A 17,675-nucleotide genomic window follows, 5' to 3' on the forward strand; every position below is an offset into this window, starting at 1 on the left:
CACAGTACTCACATATTGTCACTGTATGTAATTTACATTTTTTTGACATAGGCTACTTATAAAATATATATTTTAAATTTAGTTTCATAAGTTTATATTGAAGTAAAAGTATATTAAAATAGTGCTACTCATACTTGAGTTCAAATTCTGGGTATTCAACCCACCTCTGTTCTTTCGAAATGTTGTTTTTATTCATTACATCGTTTTCACAAAATAAGACACTTTCATCAACCAGTTCATTAAACATTTAGTGCCAAATAGACCTATTTTTTCACTTTTACTTGACTGTTCTTTACGATTACTTTTACTTTGGCTCATATTAAAGTAATGCTACTCTCATTAAAGTAATTTAGCTATTCTAGCCACCTATGAACCATACGCAGTTCTTTGCAAAAGTTTTATAATTATGATCGTCGCTGTAAATACGTAAAGAAACCGGTCTTTTAGAGTTGTCATGACTGAATTTCAGCCGTTGTGCTCACAGACGCTTGTCATTGCCGTTCTCTGTGATGTATTTCTATGCGCCTCCTCCGTGGAGCTTTCTGCGTCAGATTTGCGTCGGAAGTCAGAAGCGACTACGTGTCAGGAAAAGAGGAGTCGGCTAAATGGGCGAAGGCGACCAGGCCGTCTGAAACAATCTTTCTGCAATATTTGAGTGGTTCCCTTTGTTAGGATTGACACGATTTTAGGATAGTTTTTAATAATTTGTCCTGGAGATTTGAGCAGCGACGATGCTAACAAAATTTGAAACCAAGTCTGCGCGTGTGAAAGGTAAGAGTTTGCTAATAGGGGTTAGCATCGATGCTAATTCCAGCTAGCGTTACTTTTACCAACTATTTATTCCATAAGGTGCAACGGTTAAGAAATACCGTTTTTGTTGTTTTAGTTTTGTATATGATGTAAAGTGCTGCCATTGACTTGTATTTAATATCTGGTGTAATGTTAAAATGACGCAACTTGGGCATCTATGTAGCTATCGCTAATGTTACTATCCAGCTTGTCAACGGAGTCATGTTTATAGTTGAAAATGTGTTTGTATTTCAGGTCTGAGTTTTCATCCAAAAAGACCATGGGTTCTTGCAAGTTTGCACAATGGTGTCATCCAGCTGTGGGACTATCGGATGTGCACACTGATCGATAAATTTGATGAACACGATGGTAAATTAGCTATTTTTGTTTTGTTGAAGATTTGCATCTTTTTCCATACTACATTGTTCGGTTCCCTACAGGTCCTGTCAGAGGAATTGATTTCCACAAGCAGCAGCCTCTTTTTGTGTCTGGAGGAGATGACTACAAAATCAAGGTGATCACTGCTTCTGTTTTGCATGAGCAGCAACACACATATGAACCTGAAACACACGATTTAAGCAGTGTTTGAATCTTTCATTGTGCTGTCATCTCTGGAAATCTTTAACATTATATCTGCTCAACCAGGTGTGGAACTACAAGCTGAGACGCTGCCTCTTTACCCTTTTGGGACACCTGGACTACATCAGAACTACGTTCTTTCACCATGTGAGTTGTTCCACATGTTTAACACATTATTATTCTTAACGTAGAGTAGAAATAATTATTTTTTTTGTCCCTCAGTGGGTAAATTAAGTTATGACGACAGCAAAGTGACAAGACAGTTATAGTATGTAGATGTACACACAAGTGGAAGTAATAATAACAAACTCTACTTTAGGGGTAAAAGAAAATACAACGGGCTGCAACTAACAATTATGTAAAAATGATCTCTGTAATTTAATCACCAGCCTTGTGGGTACAATATTAGAATTTAGAAATGCATTAAAAGATGCAAACAATGAAATTCCTCTTTTAAATAAGAAAATAAACACTTTATTGCCTAAAATACAATAAAATTGCATTCCTGTTGACTTTATTTTCGTATTACTACAAATATTTTCTTTTATGACATTTTTCCTCATATGATTTCAACTCAATTCTAATGTGATTATTTTCTCACAATATTGTGAATTTTTTTTAGAATTTATTTATTTTTATTACCTAATTTTATGTAATTATAACACTGAAGCAGAAAAAGTAAAATTTCTAAAATATTCATCAAGTTCAGACTTGATCATCACATGAACCCCACATATTGACATTTATAAGACCTAAAGTAATAACAGAAAACATAAAAATGAGAGGGAGAGAGAAAAATTTAGTCCTATCAGCTGCCTTAGTGAGGCTGTTTGTCAATAAAACTGTTGGGTTTGTGATTCTGAGGTTCTTTTTGAGTGAATTGCGAACGTTATTTGCAGGAATATCCATGGATTCTGAGCGCTTCAGATGATCAGACCATCCGCATCTGGAACTGGCAGTCGAGGACCTGTGTATGGTAAGCAAACTTATACACAATTCCATGTTCCTCAATGGTCCTGAAGAGAACTTAGACTTTGCCTTAACATAAGATATTTAGAAAGCTTGCAACTTCATAAGAATTAAACAAATTTAATGATTTTTCTGCTCTATGTCTCCATCAGCGTCCTGACGGGACACAACCACTACGTGATGTGCGCCCAGTTCCACCCATCAGAAGACTTGGTGGTGTCCGCCAGTCTGGACCAGACAGTGCGAGTGTGGGATATCTCCGGTGAGGGTTTGGGAGGAGTGGAGCAGAGTGGGCAGTGGGGTGGGTTTCGGGGATGGGGGGGCTCAATGGAGGAGAAAGAAGGCAGGATCAGGATGAATGTCAAGTCCTGAGTGCTTTCTTTCTCATGGACTTTCAGCAGAAACACTTCTCCTTTCAGCACAGAGAAAAGAAAACTACACTTGATTCCAATCTATAATTGTTTATTTGTGAACAAACAATTATAGACAATAAATAATAAGGTCTTTGACCTTGATTTGAGCAGTACTTTGGAGTAGTGACTTAGTGACGTTAAAATAATTTAAACAAACGTTAGTTTTGAGAAGTGTTTCTGTGGCTTTGCATGCTTCTCAGACTTTTAATGTTTAACTTTGTTCTCATTTCTTGTGTTTGCACTAACCGAAGAAGCTCTTGACTCTCATCTTTGATTTCTAAACATGTAAAGACGTGGATCTGTGACCCTTACATGTTGGATTCTTATGTACTTTTATGTACATGTGTACTTGGCATCACTGAATTCATGTGTTTTGTTTTTGAGCTATAAATTGCATGATGTTGCAGCAGAAGTTGAATGTGCAACCAGATTTACCTTTAAGGAAGATTCACTTTGCATCCAAACTCACCTCACTGATAGTTTATGTTGCACCAGCTTAAACCGCTGAGTTAATTTTCAGCTATGACTACTAATTAGATTAAACTATCTAATTTCTTTAAATAATACATAAATATTCCCATTACATGCTAAAGAAACTTGCATGATTTTCTCTTCTCCTTGTCTAAATGTAACATTTTACAATGTTACCATTATTACTAATGCATAACAATAACGTGACTACAAAAACAGAAAATCTTTTTGCCTATTTTGTAGTGTAAATATCATAGTACACTTGAAATAAGGTTAACTTTAATTAGTAAACTGACTTTTCAGCAAGATATAGGGACTTATTTTTATATCAATAATTTCAGTTTTAACAAATCCATGTTATAAGTGGAAAAATCTGACAGTGAATGTGGCCGAGAAACCTATCATGATATAAGCATTTCATGTAATCCTATCAATAATTGTTGATATAGATAATTATTGATTAGTTTTACATATTTGAAATATTGCCAAATTTGTGGTGTGACCTTTCCTGTTTTTTTTATTCTTAAGCAGTTATGGTGGAACCTTAAGCTACTTCTGCTCAAGTTACTGGGCAGGTTGTTGCTAGGTAACCAAATAATGAGTGAGTTGCTAGGTAACCAAAGAACAAGTGAGTCAGTTGATTCTACCAAACTATCTTAGCTTGCAGTGAGAGGTTGAGCTCATAAAGCCTTTCCTCTGCCTACTTCTCCCAGAATGCTGTGCGGTTCTGGATCAGTACCGCACAGTGAATATTCTTAAATATTGATATTTCAGATATTTTATTTATTGATATTGATCACATCCCTATCATGATATATATTGTTGATTTATTTAATTTAAAAAAAAAAAGAGTGTTGATGAATTATTGACTTAAAACAAGCTTCTGTATGTTGCTGAAAGTTACTTTGTAAGTTTGTTTTGTCTTATTTCAAGTGTTGTAAAATATTTGCATTAGAAACTAGACAACAAGTACTTTGTAAGACTTTGTGTTTTTGCTCTCAATGTCTAATAACCCTGCATGGGGCTGAAAAATCCAGACTGAAACATGCATGTGCCTTTCTAACGGACCAACTATCATCCTCCCATTCTGGGATCCAGTGCCCAATCAGAGCACGTCTTGTCCACCACCCACCCCATTCAGCCTAGTCCACACACTCTGTCATCCTCGTCCCATGCTCTTCCCAGGAAACATCCACACCTGCACATTGGTTCCTACTGCCATTCCTTCCTCTATCAAGACTGTTGAGCTACCTGTTCACCACGTTGTATTAATGGGCTGAAATCAGTAATACAATCTTTGTGATGCTGTCCAATCAAATCATAGATTAATAACCCAATCAGTAGTGTTGTTGGTGGTGTGGTTGTGTTGGTGCGTTTCAACCCTGTGTGTGTTCGGTAGTCCAACAGTTTGCTTTTTTTATGATCTTATTGTTGTTTGATCATTTCCGTTTAGTGTGTTTCTCCCTTCCTCCCACGTACTGTGATTGTGCTGTTGTTAACGTGAAAATGGCATTTCCTTCTTTGCACGCGATGCTCTGAATGATGGTTCCAGGTTTGAGGAAGAAGAACCTGTCTCCGGGCGCCGTGGAGACGGACGTGCGCGGCATCACCGGGGTTGACTTGTTTGGTGCCTCTGATGCAGTTGTGAAGCACGTCCTGGAGGTACGCAGCAACTTTCACCCACTGGATTAATGTGTAACAAATTAGAAACATTTTTAATATAATTATTGTAATGACTTTTATTATTCAGAGCTAAATATTTCAGACGTTTTCAATTATATTTCAATTTAGACTCAGATTGTATTTAAAACTTGTACTGAAGCTATAGCTTGATAACTCATTTATTGTTCCAATGCTTTAGCAAAACAGTTTTTGTATGTTGTTTTGCCTGCTTTATAAAATGTTTTTTACTTTTAATAATTTAATTTCTTTACATTTCCTGAAAAGTTTGATTTGGTTTAGTTATCTGGTGCAACATTTTTGTAGCTTTGTATTCTTCGTAGTCATTAAAAATATGTAGTTTTATTTTTTCTTATCTCGTAGTGGTATTTATGGGGAAGTATCAGAGAATAGAAAAAAGGTTGCAGATTTTGTTCCTTTTTCCACAGACTAAAAGATAAAATTCAGAATTAAATGTATCTAAATTACATATTTTGTCTTTAATTCAAATTAAATTCAGAAATACTTTATTGATCACAAAAGGAAATCTAATTTTCCGCATTTCAACTTGGGTATTTGTCTATTTTAAAAAAAAAACTTTAGTGCTTTTGTTACTTACATAAAAACCACAAATAATGCCATTCTGTTTAAAAACAATACATGTCAATTTTATCTTAACTCCTGTAGATAATTTTTGCATCCATATCTGGGGTCCAAAGTGTTGAAACAAATGTTAAAATTAAGTTCACCAACAAGATAAGAGTAGCAGATCACAAACTGTTCATTAAAGGATTAAGTTAGTGTAGGATAATCCAGCCTAGTGATACAGATTTTGAGATGAAACTGATCTGTTAGTCCAGATTCCTTGAAAGTAGAGAAATATCTTAAGTTTGTGGAGTTTAGTGTCTTTCTGATTCTCTTATTGGAGGAAGGTCTGATTTGTGTGTCTTTGTGCAGGGACACGACCGTGGGGTCAACTGGGCTGCTTTCCACCCCACCATGCCGCTCATCGTGTCTGGAGCCGACGACAGGCAGGTCAAGATCTGGAGAATGAACGGTGAGCCATTTGACATGATTTTATGTAATGTCTCCTGCACAACTACGTAAACTTAATTGCATGAGATTTGTGAAAAATATAAAAAATCAGTTCATGTTAGGACCAGGTGATATGGGTTAAAAACAAAATCTCAGATTTTTTTTCATACCAGATCCAATTAATTTTTGTTTCTCTATTTCTTTTCCAAGTAAGAAATTACAAATGACAGAAAATATTTTTATAAAGCAGCATTAACCTTCTGCGAGTTGTACGACAAAGTATCAGGGTCGGGCTATAAAAATGTTTTTAAATTATGAGATTAAACTTATTATATTAACAGAATAAAGTCACAATTTTACCAGAAAGAGACATTTTTCATAGTTATTGTGATCTGACGTGACGTAGTTCTTTCTTCAAAATAGACAATTGTTTACATGATCGTTTCAAATTCCTGTTACTTGTAATAATATGATGCTGATGTTTTAAAAGATAAAGTATTATCTGTAAAACTCACAAAATGCTCAACATTCCTTGTGTTAAAATGTTTTTGTGTAGGCGTTTTCAAAACTTCATCCTCCCAATTTGATTTTATCTTGGTAACATTATGGCTTAATTGTCGTGTTATTTTGATTCTATTGTTGTACAATTTTATTCTTGTAATTAAAAGAAAAGAAATTGAAATCTGGCCCCATTTTTTATTATTCCACTGTAGTTAACCTGAATTCAAAGTCCAAATTAAAAGAAGCTGTAAAAACATGCTGGTTAAACAAGATGGCCGCCCTGGCAGTGCTGACATCACTGAACTATGGAAACCTAACGAGAGCCTTGGTGGGGGAAAAAAGAAATCCAGATTTTCCAAAGATTTAATCTCCAAAAAGACAAAAAAAATTGATTAATGGAGAAAGTTAATTTATTGTCCAGCCTCAATTTCCAGTCATCCCTGGAAGATGTTTTATCAAGGTAAAACACTGAATTATCTGCAAACAAATTATATTTGCAGATGTTTTTCTGATACTCCGTGGTCAAATAAAGTTGTTTTTTTTTTTTTTTACCAGTGATTCAGCTTTGTTTACATTGAGTCTACTCCTAGAAATAAAATCCTTCCCTTTTTTTTCCCCCGTTCAGAGTCCAAGGCGTGGGAACTCGATACGTGCCGCGGCCACTATAACAACGTTTCCTGCGCCGTCTTCCATCCGCGCCAGGAGCTCATCCTCTCCAACTCGGAGGACAAGAGCATCCGGGTGTGGGACATGTCCAAGCGGACCGGAGTTCAGACCTTTCGCCGTGATCACGATCGCTTCTGGGTGCTGGGAGCCCACCCAAACCTTAACCTGTTTGCAGCTGGTAGGCAGTGACAGCAACTTGTGTCCGGACGCATTTAATTTAAAGTTGTTGTTTTGTTTTTTTACGTGTGACTCGTTTCCCTCAGGTCATGACAGCGGTATGATCGTCTTCAAGCTGGAACGGGAACGTCCTGCTTACGCTGTGCATGGCAACATGCTGTACTACGTCAAAGATCGCTTCCTCCGCCAGCTGGACTTCAACAGCAGCAAGGACACTGCCGTCATGCAGCTCCGCAGGTCGGCCATTTTACTTTAAATTGTCCCAGTGCAGCTTTTTAAGGAAATTTAGGCAGATATTAAATAATAGATCTGTTTTTCCTCTTCCCAGTGGTTCTAAGTTCCCGGTGTTCAGCATGTCGTATAATCCTGCTGAGAACGCCGTCCTGCTCTGTACAGTACGTATCCCTCTCTGAGAACGCCTTCCCTGTCAGCACAATTGTTTTTTCATATTTTGGCTTCATGATTTGCATTTTCTTTAGAGAGCGACCAACCTGGAGAACAGTACATATGACCTCTACTCAATTCCCAAAGAAAGTGACTCCCAGAACCCCGATGGTGAAGGAAATATTAAATTTTACGCCCATTGTGGCAAAAACTATATAATGTTTCTAAGCAAATAATTTTCATTCATTTTCTTGTTTTAATTTTGTCATTAATGTAAACATTTTGTACTTTTATTTACAGCACCAGAGGGCAAACGATCATCTGGGCTGACTGCGGTGTGGGTGGCAAGAAACCGATTTGCAGTCCTTGATCGGATGCACTCTGTGAGTCCTGTTGAAAAATGTAGGAAAAAAATTGTCAACATTAAAAGTTTGCCAAAATTTCAAGACAGCATTTTGGAAAAATTTAGAAAAATGTTTGTTTTAATTTTGTCTTTTGTCTAGTTCTATAACTTGCATAAATATGCAGTAAAATCCTGCTGAATAGTGAAATTGAAACTTTTATTATTATTTAATACCTTATCTATAGCTGTGATTAGTTAGCATTCCAGTTTTGTTGTCTTGCAGTTGTCCGTAATTTAAACATCTGTTTCCATTAAAAATTAACTGTATTAAATCTGAAACAAATACATGTTTACAAAATAAACTTCATATTCAGCCTAGTTTTATGGCCCTTGTAGTAATTGTTTTTGTAACACTCTGTGCGAAGTCAAAATACTCGGTTTCTGAAATCAGATCTTCCATTTTAGTGAAGACATAATTCTGTATTTTTGATTTAAAAAGTGCTTATGTGGGTCTTAAGTGCTTGTTTTAATCAGATTATTTGTTTCTTTCCTGCAGCTTCTGATTAAAAACCTGAAAAATGAAATAGTGAAGAAGGTCCAGGTGCCAAGCTGCGAGGAAATCTTCTACGCAGGAACCGGCTCGCTGCTGCTGCGCGACGCCGACGCCGTCACGCTGTTCGACGTGCAGCAGAAACGCTCTCTGGCCACGGTCAAAATCGCAAAGGTCAAGTATGTGGTGTGGAGCTCCGACACTTCCCACGTGGCTCTGCTGGCAAAACATGGTAAATATCTAATCCCTCTGAGTTTTTATTCCCGAGATGGAAGCCATTTTGTTTTATTTTCTGAATATCTATTTTAGCTATTATGATCTGCAACCGTAAGCTGGAAAGTCTCTGCAACATTCATGAGAACATCAGAGTGAAGAGTGGAGCCTGGGACGAGAGCGGCGTCTTTATTTATACCACCTCCAACCACATCAAATACGCCCTCACTTCAGGGTGAGAGTTTTTTTATTAGTTTTTTTTTTGAGGTTTTCTGAAAGTTGAGCTAATATTTTAACACTAGAAGCACATTTTATTCAGTAAAACTGAAAAGTTTTGCTTTTTTTGCCTTTCATGGGAAGATTTGGTCGATAAAATGCTTGTTTGTTACAATTTAATTATATTGGATTGGTTCAGGATATACGCTGAAGCATATTAAATTGTAATTTAGGTGTTTAATCTATTTTAAATTTGCAAACAATTTGTAAAATGAACCCAAGGTGTAGATTATAGCACTGCTTCTTAAACTCTTTAGAGATTACATCAGGGTTTCTATGCAGTTTGGAAAAAGAAATTTGATTTAAATGTTTTTTAGTAGACTTTAGGAAATATTTTGATTTCTGGACTTTGTGGTCTATTTTCAATATCTTCCTCCCAGTCAGGTTTCAAATTTAAAACATGACTTTTGTAGAAATACCTGCCAGTAATTGACAGTGAAATCTTGTAGTTATATTTGAAAGGTAGGCTTTTCCTGGACTATAAGATGCTGCACAGAATAAGTTGCAAGGTCAAAAAAAAAAAAAAGCAACATGAAGAAGATAAACCCACGTTTTTATCTTCAAACAATGGTCCTGCATTGTTTGTTGCAGGACCAACAAACAATGAAAAATATGCGACTTATAGTCCAGAAAATACGGTACAAATTTCAAAATGTAATAAATTGATCTGAAATTTGTATGGGGACTCTGTAACATTGCGGTTTAATGTTTATGTAGTGATCATGGCATCATCCGGACCCTGGACCTGCCCATCTATGTGACCCGGGTCAGAGGCAACAGTGTTTACTGTCTGGACAGGGAGTGCAGGCCTCGCGTTCTCACCATCGACCCGACTGAGTACCGCTTCAAGTTGGCTCTGGTCAACCGGAAATATGATGAGGTTTGTCTTTTTTAAATTTTTGCTTTCAGTTGTTTTATTTCTGATTAGTTTCCCTGAATATTTCTATCAAGTTTATTTGCGTATCACATTTCAACCAAGCAGTTCAAAGTGCTTTGCATCATGAAAGCATGACAAATCCTGCTCAACAAATCTGGAACAAACTTCAGTTTTGTTTCTGTTCAGCAGGTGAAAGTTTTGGCACATCCATTTATTGACCTCTGTTCCCTTTACTGCTGTTCTTTTAGGTGCTCCACATGGTGCGAAACGCCAAACTGGTGGGTCAGTCGATCATTGCCTACCTTCAGAAAAAGGGCTACCCTGAGGTGGCGCTCCACTTCGTGAAAGACGAGAAGACTCGTTTCAGCCTTGCTCTGGAATGCGGAAACATTGAGGTGAAAAGAGTCTTTATTGGGCAAAAGTTCATGAGTTTCTGGAGAAGATGAAGCATAAATCATTTTCCTCCTGCTGTAACTTCAGGTGGCACTGGAGGCAGCCAAGGCCCTGGATGAGCGCAGCTGCTGGGAGCGTCTGGGCGAGGCGGCGCTGCTGCAGGGACACCACCAGGTTGTTGAGATGTGCTACCAGAGGACCAAGAACTTCGACAAGCTCACCTTCCTCTACCTCATCACTGGTAATCTGGCCAAGCTGCGCAAGATGATGAAGATTGGTGAGTACTGAGAAGTTTGCTGCTCAGTTGTCTAATAATTGTGTTAAAATGTGATTAATTTTCTAACATGTCTGCTGATTTATGTGCAGCCGAGATCAGGAAGGACATGAGCGGTCACTACCAGGCGGCTCTGTATCTGGGGGACGTCAGTGAGAGAGTCCGAATCCTGAAGAACTGCGGACAGAGTGAGTTCATTTCTCTCGTTGAGTTTTAAACATAAACTCAGCCCTTTTGTGCAAATATTTGCTCATAGTTTTACATGTTATTCCTCCAATTTATTTATATTCACATCTAGAAAGTGACTCAAATTTTAAGAGCCTCAGATTAATCTAAATATTCCTGATTTAAACTAGATTGTCAGGTTTAATTACAATAAATTAGTTTGTCTTCCTGTGTTGATACAGACGGGTTCCACCTCACTATTTGACTTTTTATGTTTAATTTAATTAATTTAACTGGTGTAGTGTTAACTGCAGCTGTGCTTTGTTCCAGTTTATGCAGCGAAAAATATTAAAAACAGGTTAATGTTTGAGTTTGGTTTGTAATTTGTACCTAAAATAAGTATTTGATTAAAGATTAATCAAATGTGTTAAATTTTGCAAAGAATGGTTGTAATTTAGGTGTGTAATATAATAAGATATTTTATTACAATAATAATCTGTTAAACCAATGGTTTTTCAAACTTTATTTTGCAAATACCACAGCAGTAAATGTATTTTCCAAATATTACTTTCTATTAATGTCTTATCACCTTATTCCAACCTGATGTTTTTCAGTTAGTAAGTAAAATTTAATTAATATTTTAAAGACATGGTTCACAAAGTCTAGTACACAAAGAAAAACATTAAACATCAGATGGTTAATTCAAAGCTATTGTAAAAGTTTGCTATTTCCTTAAAAACAATATTCTTTTTCATATCCATTGATACAGTTTGATCGGTTGAACACAATTTATGTATAAAACTCTGTGATATTTGCAGTAAAAAATAGTTTATTTGCATTCATATTTGGTTACATTTCTTACACACAATACTCTAAAACCTCATTTTATTATGTTGCAGTGTTTACATTCAAAAATGTTAAAAATTACACTTATTTTACTTTTACTAACTTGATAGTTAGTTTTGATATAAAGCAAATATAATTACATTAGACAACATATTTTTATAGATGCACAATAGTTTAATTTCTCCCTTGCAGATAATTAGGACCAATTAAAAATGGCTGACAGTTTTAGAATAAAAAAAATGATACTTTGTGCTTCTGAAGTTCTTTATTTTTAATTTTAACAAAAGGTTTTTATATTTAATATCTTTTTGCCTCTTTAATCCCTGTTTGCAGAGTCTCTGGCTTACCTCACTGCAGCCACTCATGGGCTGGATGAAGAGGCTGAGGCACTGAAGGAGACCTTTGACCCAGAAAAGGAGACGGTGAGTCGGCAAAGCATGATCTTTATCTTAAAACTTTCAACTTTACACTATTTGTTTGGAAAACTTTCATTTCAAATGAGAAAATTCCTAGATTAGTAAGAAACTTGATGGTTGATTTTGTGCCATGCAGGTGCCAGAGGTCGACCCTAATGCACAGCTGCTGCAGCCGCCGCCTCCCATCAACCCCCTGGACACCAACTGGCCCCTGCTCACCGTATCCAAGGGCTTCTTTGAGGGAGCCATTGCAGCAAAGGGTGAGTTATTCATAGATTTTATTCTCTAGATACGCTGCGTTGACAAAAAGAATCAATAACCCTGAGACTTTTTCACGTTTTGTTGCATTACAACCACAGATAAACAAAAAAATATCACGAAAAAATTTAATTTGGGATTCATTTTTCTGCTGTCTGAACATATCCACCGTTCATCGTGGTGGTGGCAGCATCACGCTGTTGCAATACTCTGTAGAAGACCCATTAATGTAAAATAATGTAAATATTTAAATATTTTCAAGTATTTAAATGTAAAATATATTGAAATGTGAAGCATAGCTAGTGTGGAAAATGCATTGGCCTAAAAATGTTAATCGAGGCACTTTATAAGCAGCTCCTGCCCTGCATGCATAAATTAATCAGAAGATGAAAATGTTGAAAGAGTTTACTCGTATTTTTTCTTTTCCTTCTTGAATTAAGAACAAAAAAGTTTTATTTTCATGTTTTTGTAGCTAAAATCTATAAAACCATTCCGATTTAATAAAACTGCTGGATGAATCTGAACCAAAGTAGAGAGCACAGTAATGTTCTTAATATTGAATGTGTAAATTAATCAAACCTCTCGCAGTTAATTGTGCAAATATGAAGCCAGTGATGTTTTTGTTGTAGGTAAAGCAGTTCAGATGGCTGCGGATTTGGACATGGAGGCAGCTGGAGGCGAGGGCTGGGGAGACGATGCTGAGCTCACCATGGATGAAGGTAAATCAAAAACTGTTTCTTTTAGTTGATTTAAAGTTTTTGTTTCTCTATATTTACAAAATATATTTTCCCTTTTTTTTTTTTTTTTTCCAGATGGCTACATTGATGCCCAGGATGGATTAGGAGATGAGGGATTGGGGAAAGAGGAAGGAGGAGGCTGGGATATCGACGAAGAAGTGGAACTTCCTCCAGAGCTGGTGAGAGGAGAAACATAATTGGATAATTGGAAGCAAGACAAAAATCATAAAATGTTTTAAATGTTATTTTTTTCTAAACTTTCAAAGCTGAAATTCTACATCTTACTATCAATACTAGGGTTGCAACTAACGATTAATTTAGTAATAAATTATTCTAGTAGTTATTCTGATGAAAAAATTCAGCACATTCTCCAGATTTTTCATTTAGACACATCTTGGAAAAGCACAAAAAACACAAATAAATAACTTTGTTCCTTTTTTAAATGAGAAAATAAACATTTTTATTGCCTAAAATGCAACAAAATAGTATTCCTGTAGTGTAGGGTTGGTCATTTGTAGCAAAGGATGCTAAAAAATACTGTCCTCTATTCTGTTTTGGTTTTGATAAAGAATTACAGAATTTGAACCAGGTGAATCTAAAACTAGCCCATTTCCTGAGTCTGGATAGAACACATTTTCAGACAAAGAAGGTTTTTGCACCACAGATTAAAAATGCACATATTATTTTTTTTTACATTTCTGGCTTAATTGCTGCTCTGAGTTTGAGGTTCTTGCATCAAGTAATCATTTTTACTTCAGTTAATGTTTAATCGATTACTAAGTTAGCTGACTATTATTTCAGTAATCGATTACTCACAATTAATTTGTTTAATCGTTCCAGGCCTGATCAATAGAGATGTTTGTTTTGTTTCTGTTTTGACCCATTTTAGTAAAAAGTAACATTGAATTTCACTTCCAACCATCAGGACGTTCCTCTGGGAGCAGGAGGGTCAACAGAAGATGGATTCTTTGTGCCGCCAACCAAGGGCATGAGTCCAACCCAAATGTGGTGCAACAACTCACAGCTGCCAGTCGACCACATCCTGGCTGGATCCTTAGAAACATCTATGAGAGTACGTTTGCATTTTTCTGTCCTCCTAGTTTAATGTGCAGCAAATCCTAACATGCACTCTCCATTTGCAATAATTCTCACTAAACTAGTCATGATGTCAAAAAAATATTTCAGTATCGGGACTGATACAGATATTAACATTGGATTGGCTTCTCTTTTCTTTTCACAGCTGCTCCACGACCAGGTTGGAGTTGTGAACTTTGCCCCCTACAAGTCGCTGTTCATGCAGACTCTGTCTAGAGGCCGAACCGCTTACCTGGGGCTGCCGTCTCTACCTTGTCTGCGCGGTCACCCTCAGAGGAACTGGAAGGTGCGTCTGCTGGCTATGATGTGTTTCAGCTGTTTGCTGCAGATTCAGGTTCCTGCTGCTGACCCAGGTGTGTTTCTGTAGGACTGTGGGGCGAAGCAGGGACTGCCTGCTGTGGGGCTGCGCCTCTCCGACCTGATCTCTCGCCTCCAGCAGTGCTACCAGCTGACCACGGCTGGGAGGTTTGAGGAAGCTGTCGAGCGCTTCAGAGCCATCTTGCTTTCTGTTCCTCTGCTGGTGGTCGATAACAAGCAGGAGATCGCAGAGGTGAGCCAGTCGGTTCTTATACGGGTGCTGGAAATCCTTGAACACGCTTGGATTTCAATGAGGTGTTTTCAAGGTTTGGAAAGGGCTTTACTTTCAAACTGCTGTTTTGTTTTTGAGTGCAATTTAATATTTTATTAAAAGGCTATAGATGTAAATGGATATTTGCAGTTAAACCAGATATTTTTCATACAGCTTATAAAAAGACTCACATATTCTTTGTCACGCTCTGAAGATAAATCAGACTAAACTGTTTTAGATCAGTTAGAATTATCAAAATTATTTGTGTTTTCTTAATGCTAGAAAACTTGGCAAGTACTTCTAGAAATGTATTTTTAACTTTACTTGTATATTGAGTTTAAGCATTTAATTTGAGTAATCTTACTTTTGATAATCTTACTTTTTTTTTGTACTTATTTTTTTATTTAGACAGATTTCCATCACATTCGTTGATTACAGCTTTACCCATTTAAGATCGTACCTGAGTGTACAACCGGAGAGTCCAAGTGATTTTGTGATGATCTTACATTTTATTTGTTAAAGTTATTTGTTAAAGTACATTGTCACTTTTATTGTTGTTATAATAGTTCCACAAAATACGGTGATAAAACTTTAAGTCCGTATCGCTCACCACTACAGTATGGTGCTGGCAAAGTTTGAAAACTTACCTTGAAAATGCTTGAAAAGTCCTTGAACTTTTCAGTGTGTGACCCCTGCTAATCTATAAATAAATGCATGGTAATATTTCCATGTATTTATATTTTAAAATGTATAACTTTGTGTTTTAGGCTCAGCAGCTCATCACGATATGCAGAGAGTACATGGTGGGTCTCACCATGGAGGTCGAGAGGAAGAAATTGCCTAAAGAAACTTTGGATCAACAGAAGAGGATTTGTGAGGTAAAGATGTTTTGATCATACCTGATTGTTTTTTTTTTTTCTAAATATTCAGAAAGGATTTATTTTATTTTTTTTAACTGTTTCTGTATTTTCCTGCAGATGGCTGCATATTTCACCCACTGCAACCTGCAGCCGGTCCACATGGTTCTGGTGCTGCGCACAGCCCTGAATCTCTTCTTTAAACTCCGCAACTTTAAAACAGCCGCAGGATTTGCGCGGCGCCTCCTGGAGCTCGGCCCGAAGCCAGATGTTGCACAGCAGGTTGTCACCGATTCTTTCTGTTTTTATTTTTTTTATCATGTTGTCAGAAATGACTCGTACTCATTCAGTCATCACTTCCCTCTCCTGTGATTTAGACCCGTAAAATCCTGGCGGCTTGTGAGAAGACCCTGACCGACACCCACCAGCTGAACTACGACCCCCACAATCCGTTTGATCTGTGTGCTGCCTCCTTTGTTCCTCTCTACCGTGGGCGTCCCGTTGAGAAGTGTCCCCTCTCTGGAGCCTGTTACTGCCCTCCATACAAAGGCCAGATCTGCAGGGTCACTCAGGTAAAGAGAGGATTGAGAATTTGTTAGCAAAAACACAGTTGCCATGAAAAAATATCACATTAATTCACATTAAGCTTTTTTTTTTTTTACAGCCATCCTAATTATGCAGCAAATAATTTGATGTAATGGATAAGGAAACATAATAGGGAATAGAGAAAACTGAACAGATTGAAACATATGAGCTGAACATAATATACTGATATCTTCGCAGCATGGAGAGAGACTAAATTAAACTTTTTTTCTCTCCCAGAAACTCAAAGTATGTGGCAAAAAGTATTTAAAGGCTTTAAAAAGTGGAGTTTTGCATTATATATCCCCTTTTTAAAATTTAAAATGCATTTCTAATTTTACAAGTCATGGTTAAGGCTAGAAATTAGGACTAATGCAGCATTTTAAAGCTAAAAGTCTGGGTTAATTAATGTCTCCTAGCTTACGTTAAACCCTGTGGATAAACGCCAGTCAGTTAGGTTGTGATGGTCCTTTTATGACCAGAAACATCAAGATTGTGCAATGCACAACCTACTTTTAGAAATGGCTATATGAAACAAAATGTGTTCTGCTTGTTTTATTTTTCATAGCAAACATTTAAATTTTGAAACTAAGTTGTGTAATCACAATTATATTAACCAAAAGTAAAATGGCAGCCACAGGTAGTAGAGGTCAAAAAAACCACAAACTGGTTAGTATAAACTTCACATAAATGGGTTTCAATACTTACTATATTTCCATCTATTTTTTTGTTTCCATTGCTTGTAATTGTAAATTTGGTTTTCATTTTGTTAAATGTGAACTAGTAAAATATACAACAAAACTTAAGTGTTGATAAGATTCCATACAGTTGCTTAATTTTGCTATTTTTATCTACAGAATAGGAAAAATAATTGACCAATGGAAGGTAGTAGGGTTCCCATGCTGTCTTCTTTTATCTTCTAACGTATAATTTTGTATTCCAGGTGACTGAGATTGGCAAGGATGTGATCGGTCTGCGTGTGAGCCCACTCCAGTTCCGCTAAGAAGAGAAAATGTTCTGCGAAACAAATTAAACGTACCACCTACTAGCTGAACAAATGCTAACCGCTTCAGTCTTGTATCTTTACTCCATGACTTTGAAATGAATATAAAAACTGTTTTTCCTTGTCTTCTCTTCTCTTTAAGTGCATAGAAATATTACTGTTAATTTTGTTTGAGCACAAAATTAATAATTCAAAGTGTGTGGCACTGGTCCTTACATCTGAAACTATAATAAAATACCTGATACTGATGAAAACTGCATTGTTTGACATATTTCTACTGTGTTTTGCTTTTTGTAGTGAAACTGTGGTACATAAAACAGCTCTGCCTTAGGTTTTTATTTCCTGAAGGTGGATCTGGATTCAACTGAGGTTACTCTATTTTTGTGAGGGATTATAAAACCCGAGGTCACCAAGTCTTAAATAGCATGTAAATAAATACATTTGATGCTGTTCAGTTTATTTTTAAGTTTTCCGAAGTAAAGGGAAAAAATCCTGATAAAAGAATTAGTTTCAGTACTTCCTATGGAGTCCGTGTTCCTCACAGACATGAATACGTACTCCAGTGCCACTTTCAAGATG

At 36.6% G+C, this 17,675-nt stretch overlaps 1 protein-coding gene across 1 annotated transcript; it reads left to right on the top strand.

Annotated features, from left to right (window-relative positions):
* The first annotated feature begins 549 nt into the window (after positions 1–549).
* On the top strand, positions 550–17,350 carry copa (COPI coat complex subunit alpha). Its single transcript, XM_044133720.1, has 30 exons — positions 550–771; positions 1,045–1,158; positions 1,230–1,303; positions 1,435–1,515; positions 2,268–2,344; positions 2,490–2,599; positions 4,774–4,883; positions 5,838–5,937; positions 7,042–7,260; positions 7,346–7,496; positions 7,588–7,654; positions 7,739–7,814; positions 7,944–8,026; positions 8,543–8,768; positions 8,846–8,984; positions 9,743–9,905; positions 10,151–10,297; positions 10,383–10,572; positions 10,662–10,757; positions 11,914–12,002; positions 12,133–12,256; positions 12,884–12,973; positions 13,067–13,170; positions 13,917–14,063; positions 14,232–14,372; positions 14,454–14,636; positions 15,422–15,532; positions 15,632–15,793; positions 15,889–16,083; positions 17,037–17,350. The coding sequence occupies exons 1-30, from the start codon at positions 732–734 to the stop codon at positions 17,094–17,096; spliced, it is 3,669 nt and encodes a 1,222-aa protein (XP_043989655.1). The 5' UTR covers positions 550–731; the 3' UTR covers positions 17,097–17,350.
* Positions 17,351–17,675: the final 325 nt, after the last annotated feature.

The sequence above is a fragment of the Gambusia affinis genome, linkage group LG12 (assembly GCF_019740435.1).
Source record: "Gambusia affinis linkage group LG12, SWU_Gaff_1.0, whole genome shotgun sequence".
In the NCBI taxonomy this organism is placed as follows: domain Eukaryota; kingdom Metazoa; phylum Chordata; class Actinopteri; order Cyprinodontiformes; family Poeciliidae; genus Gambusia; species Gambusia affinis.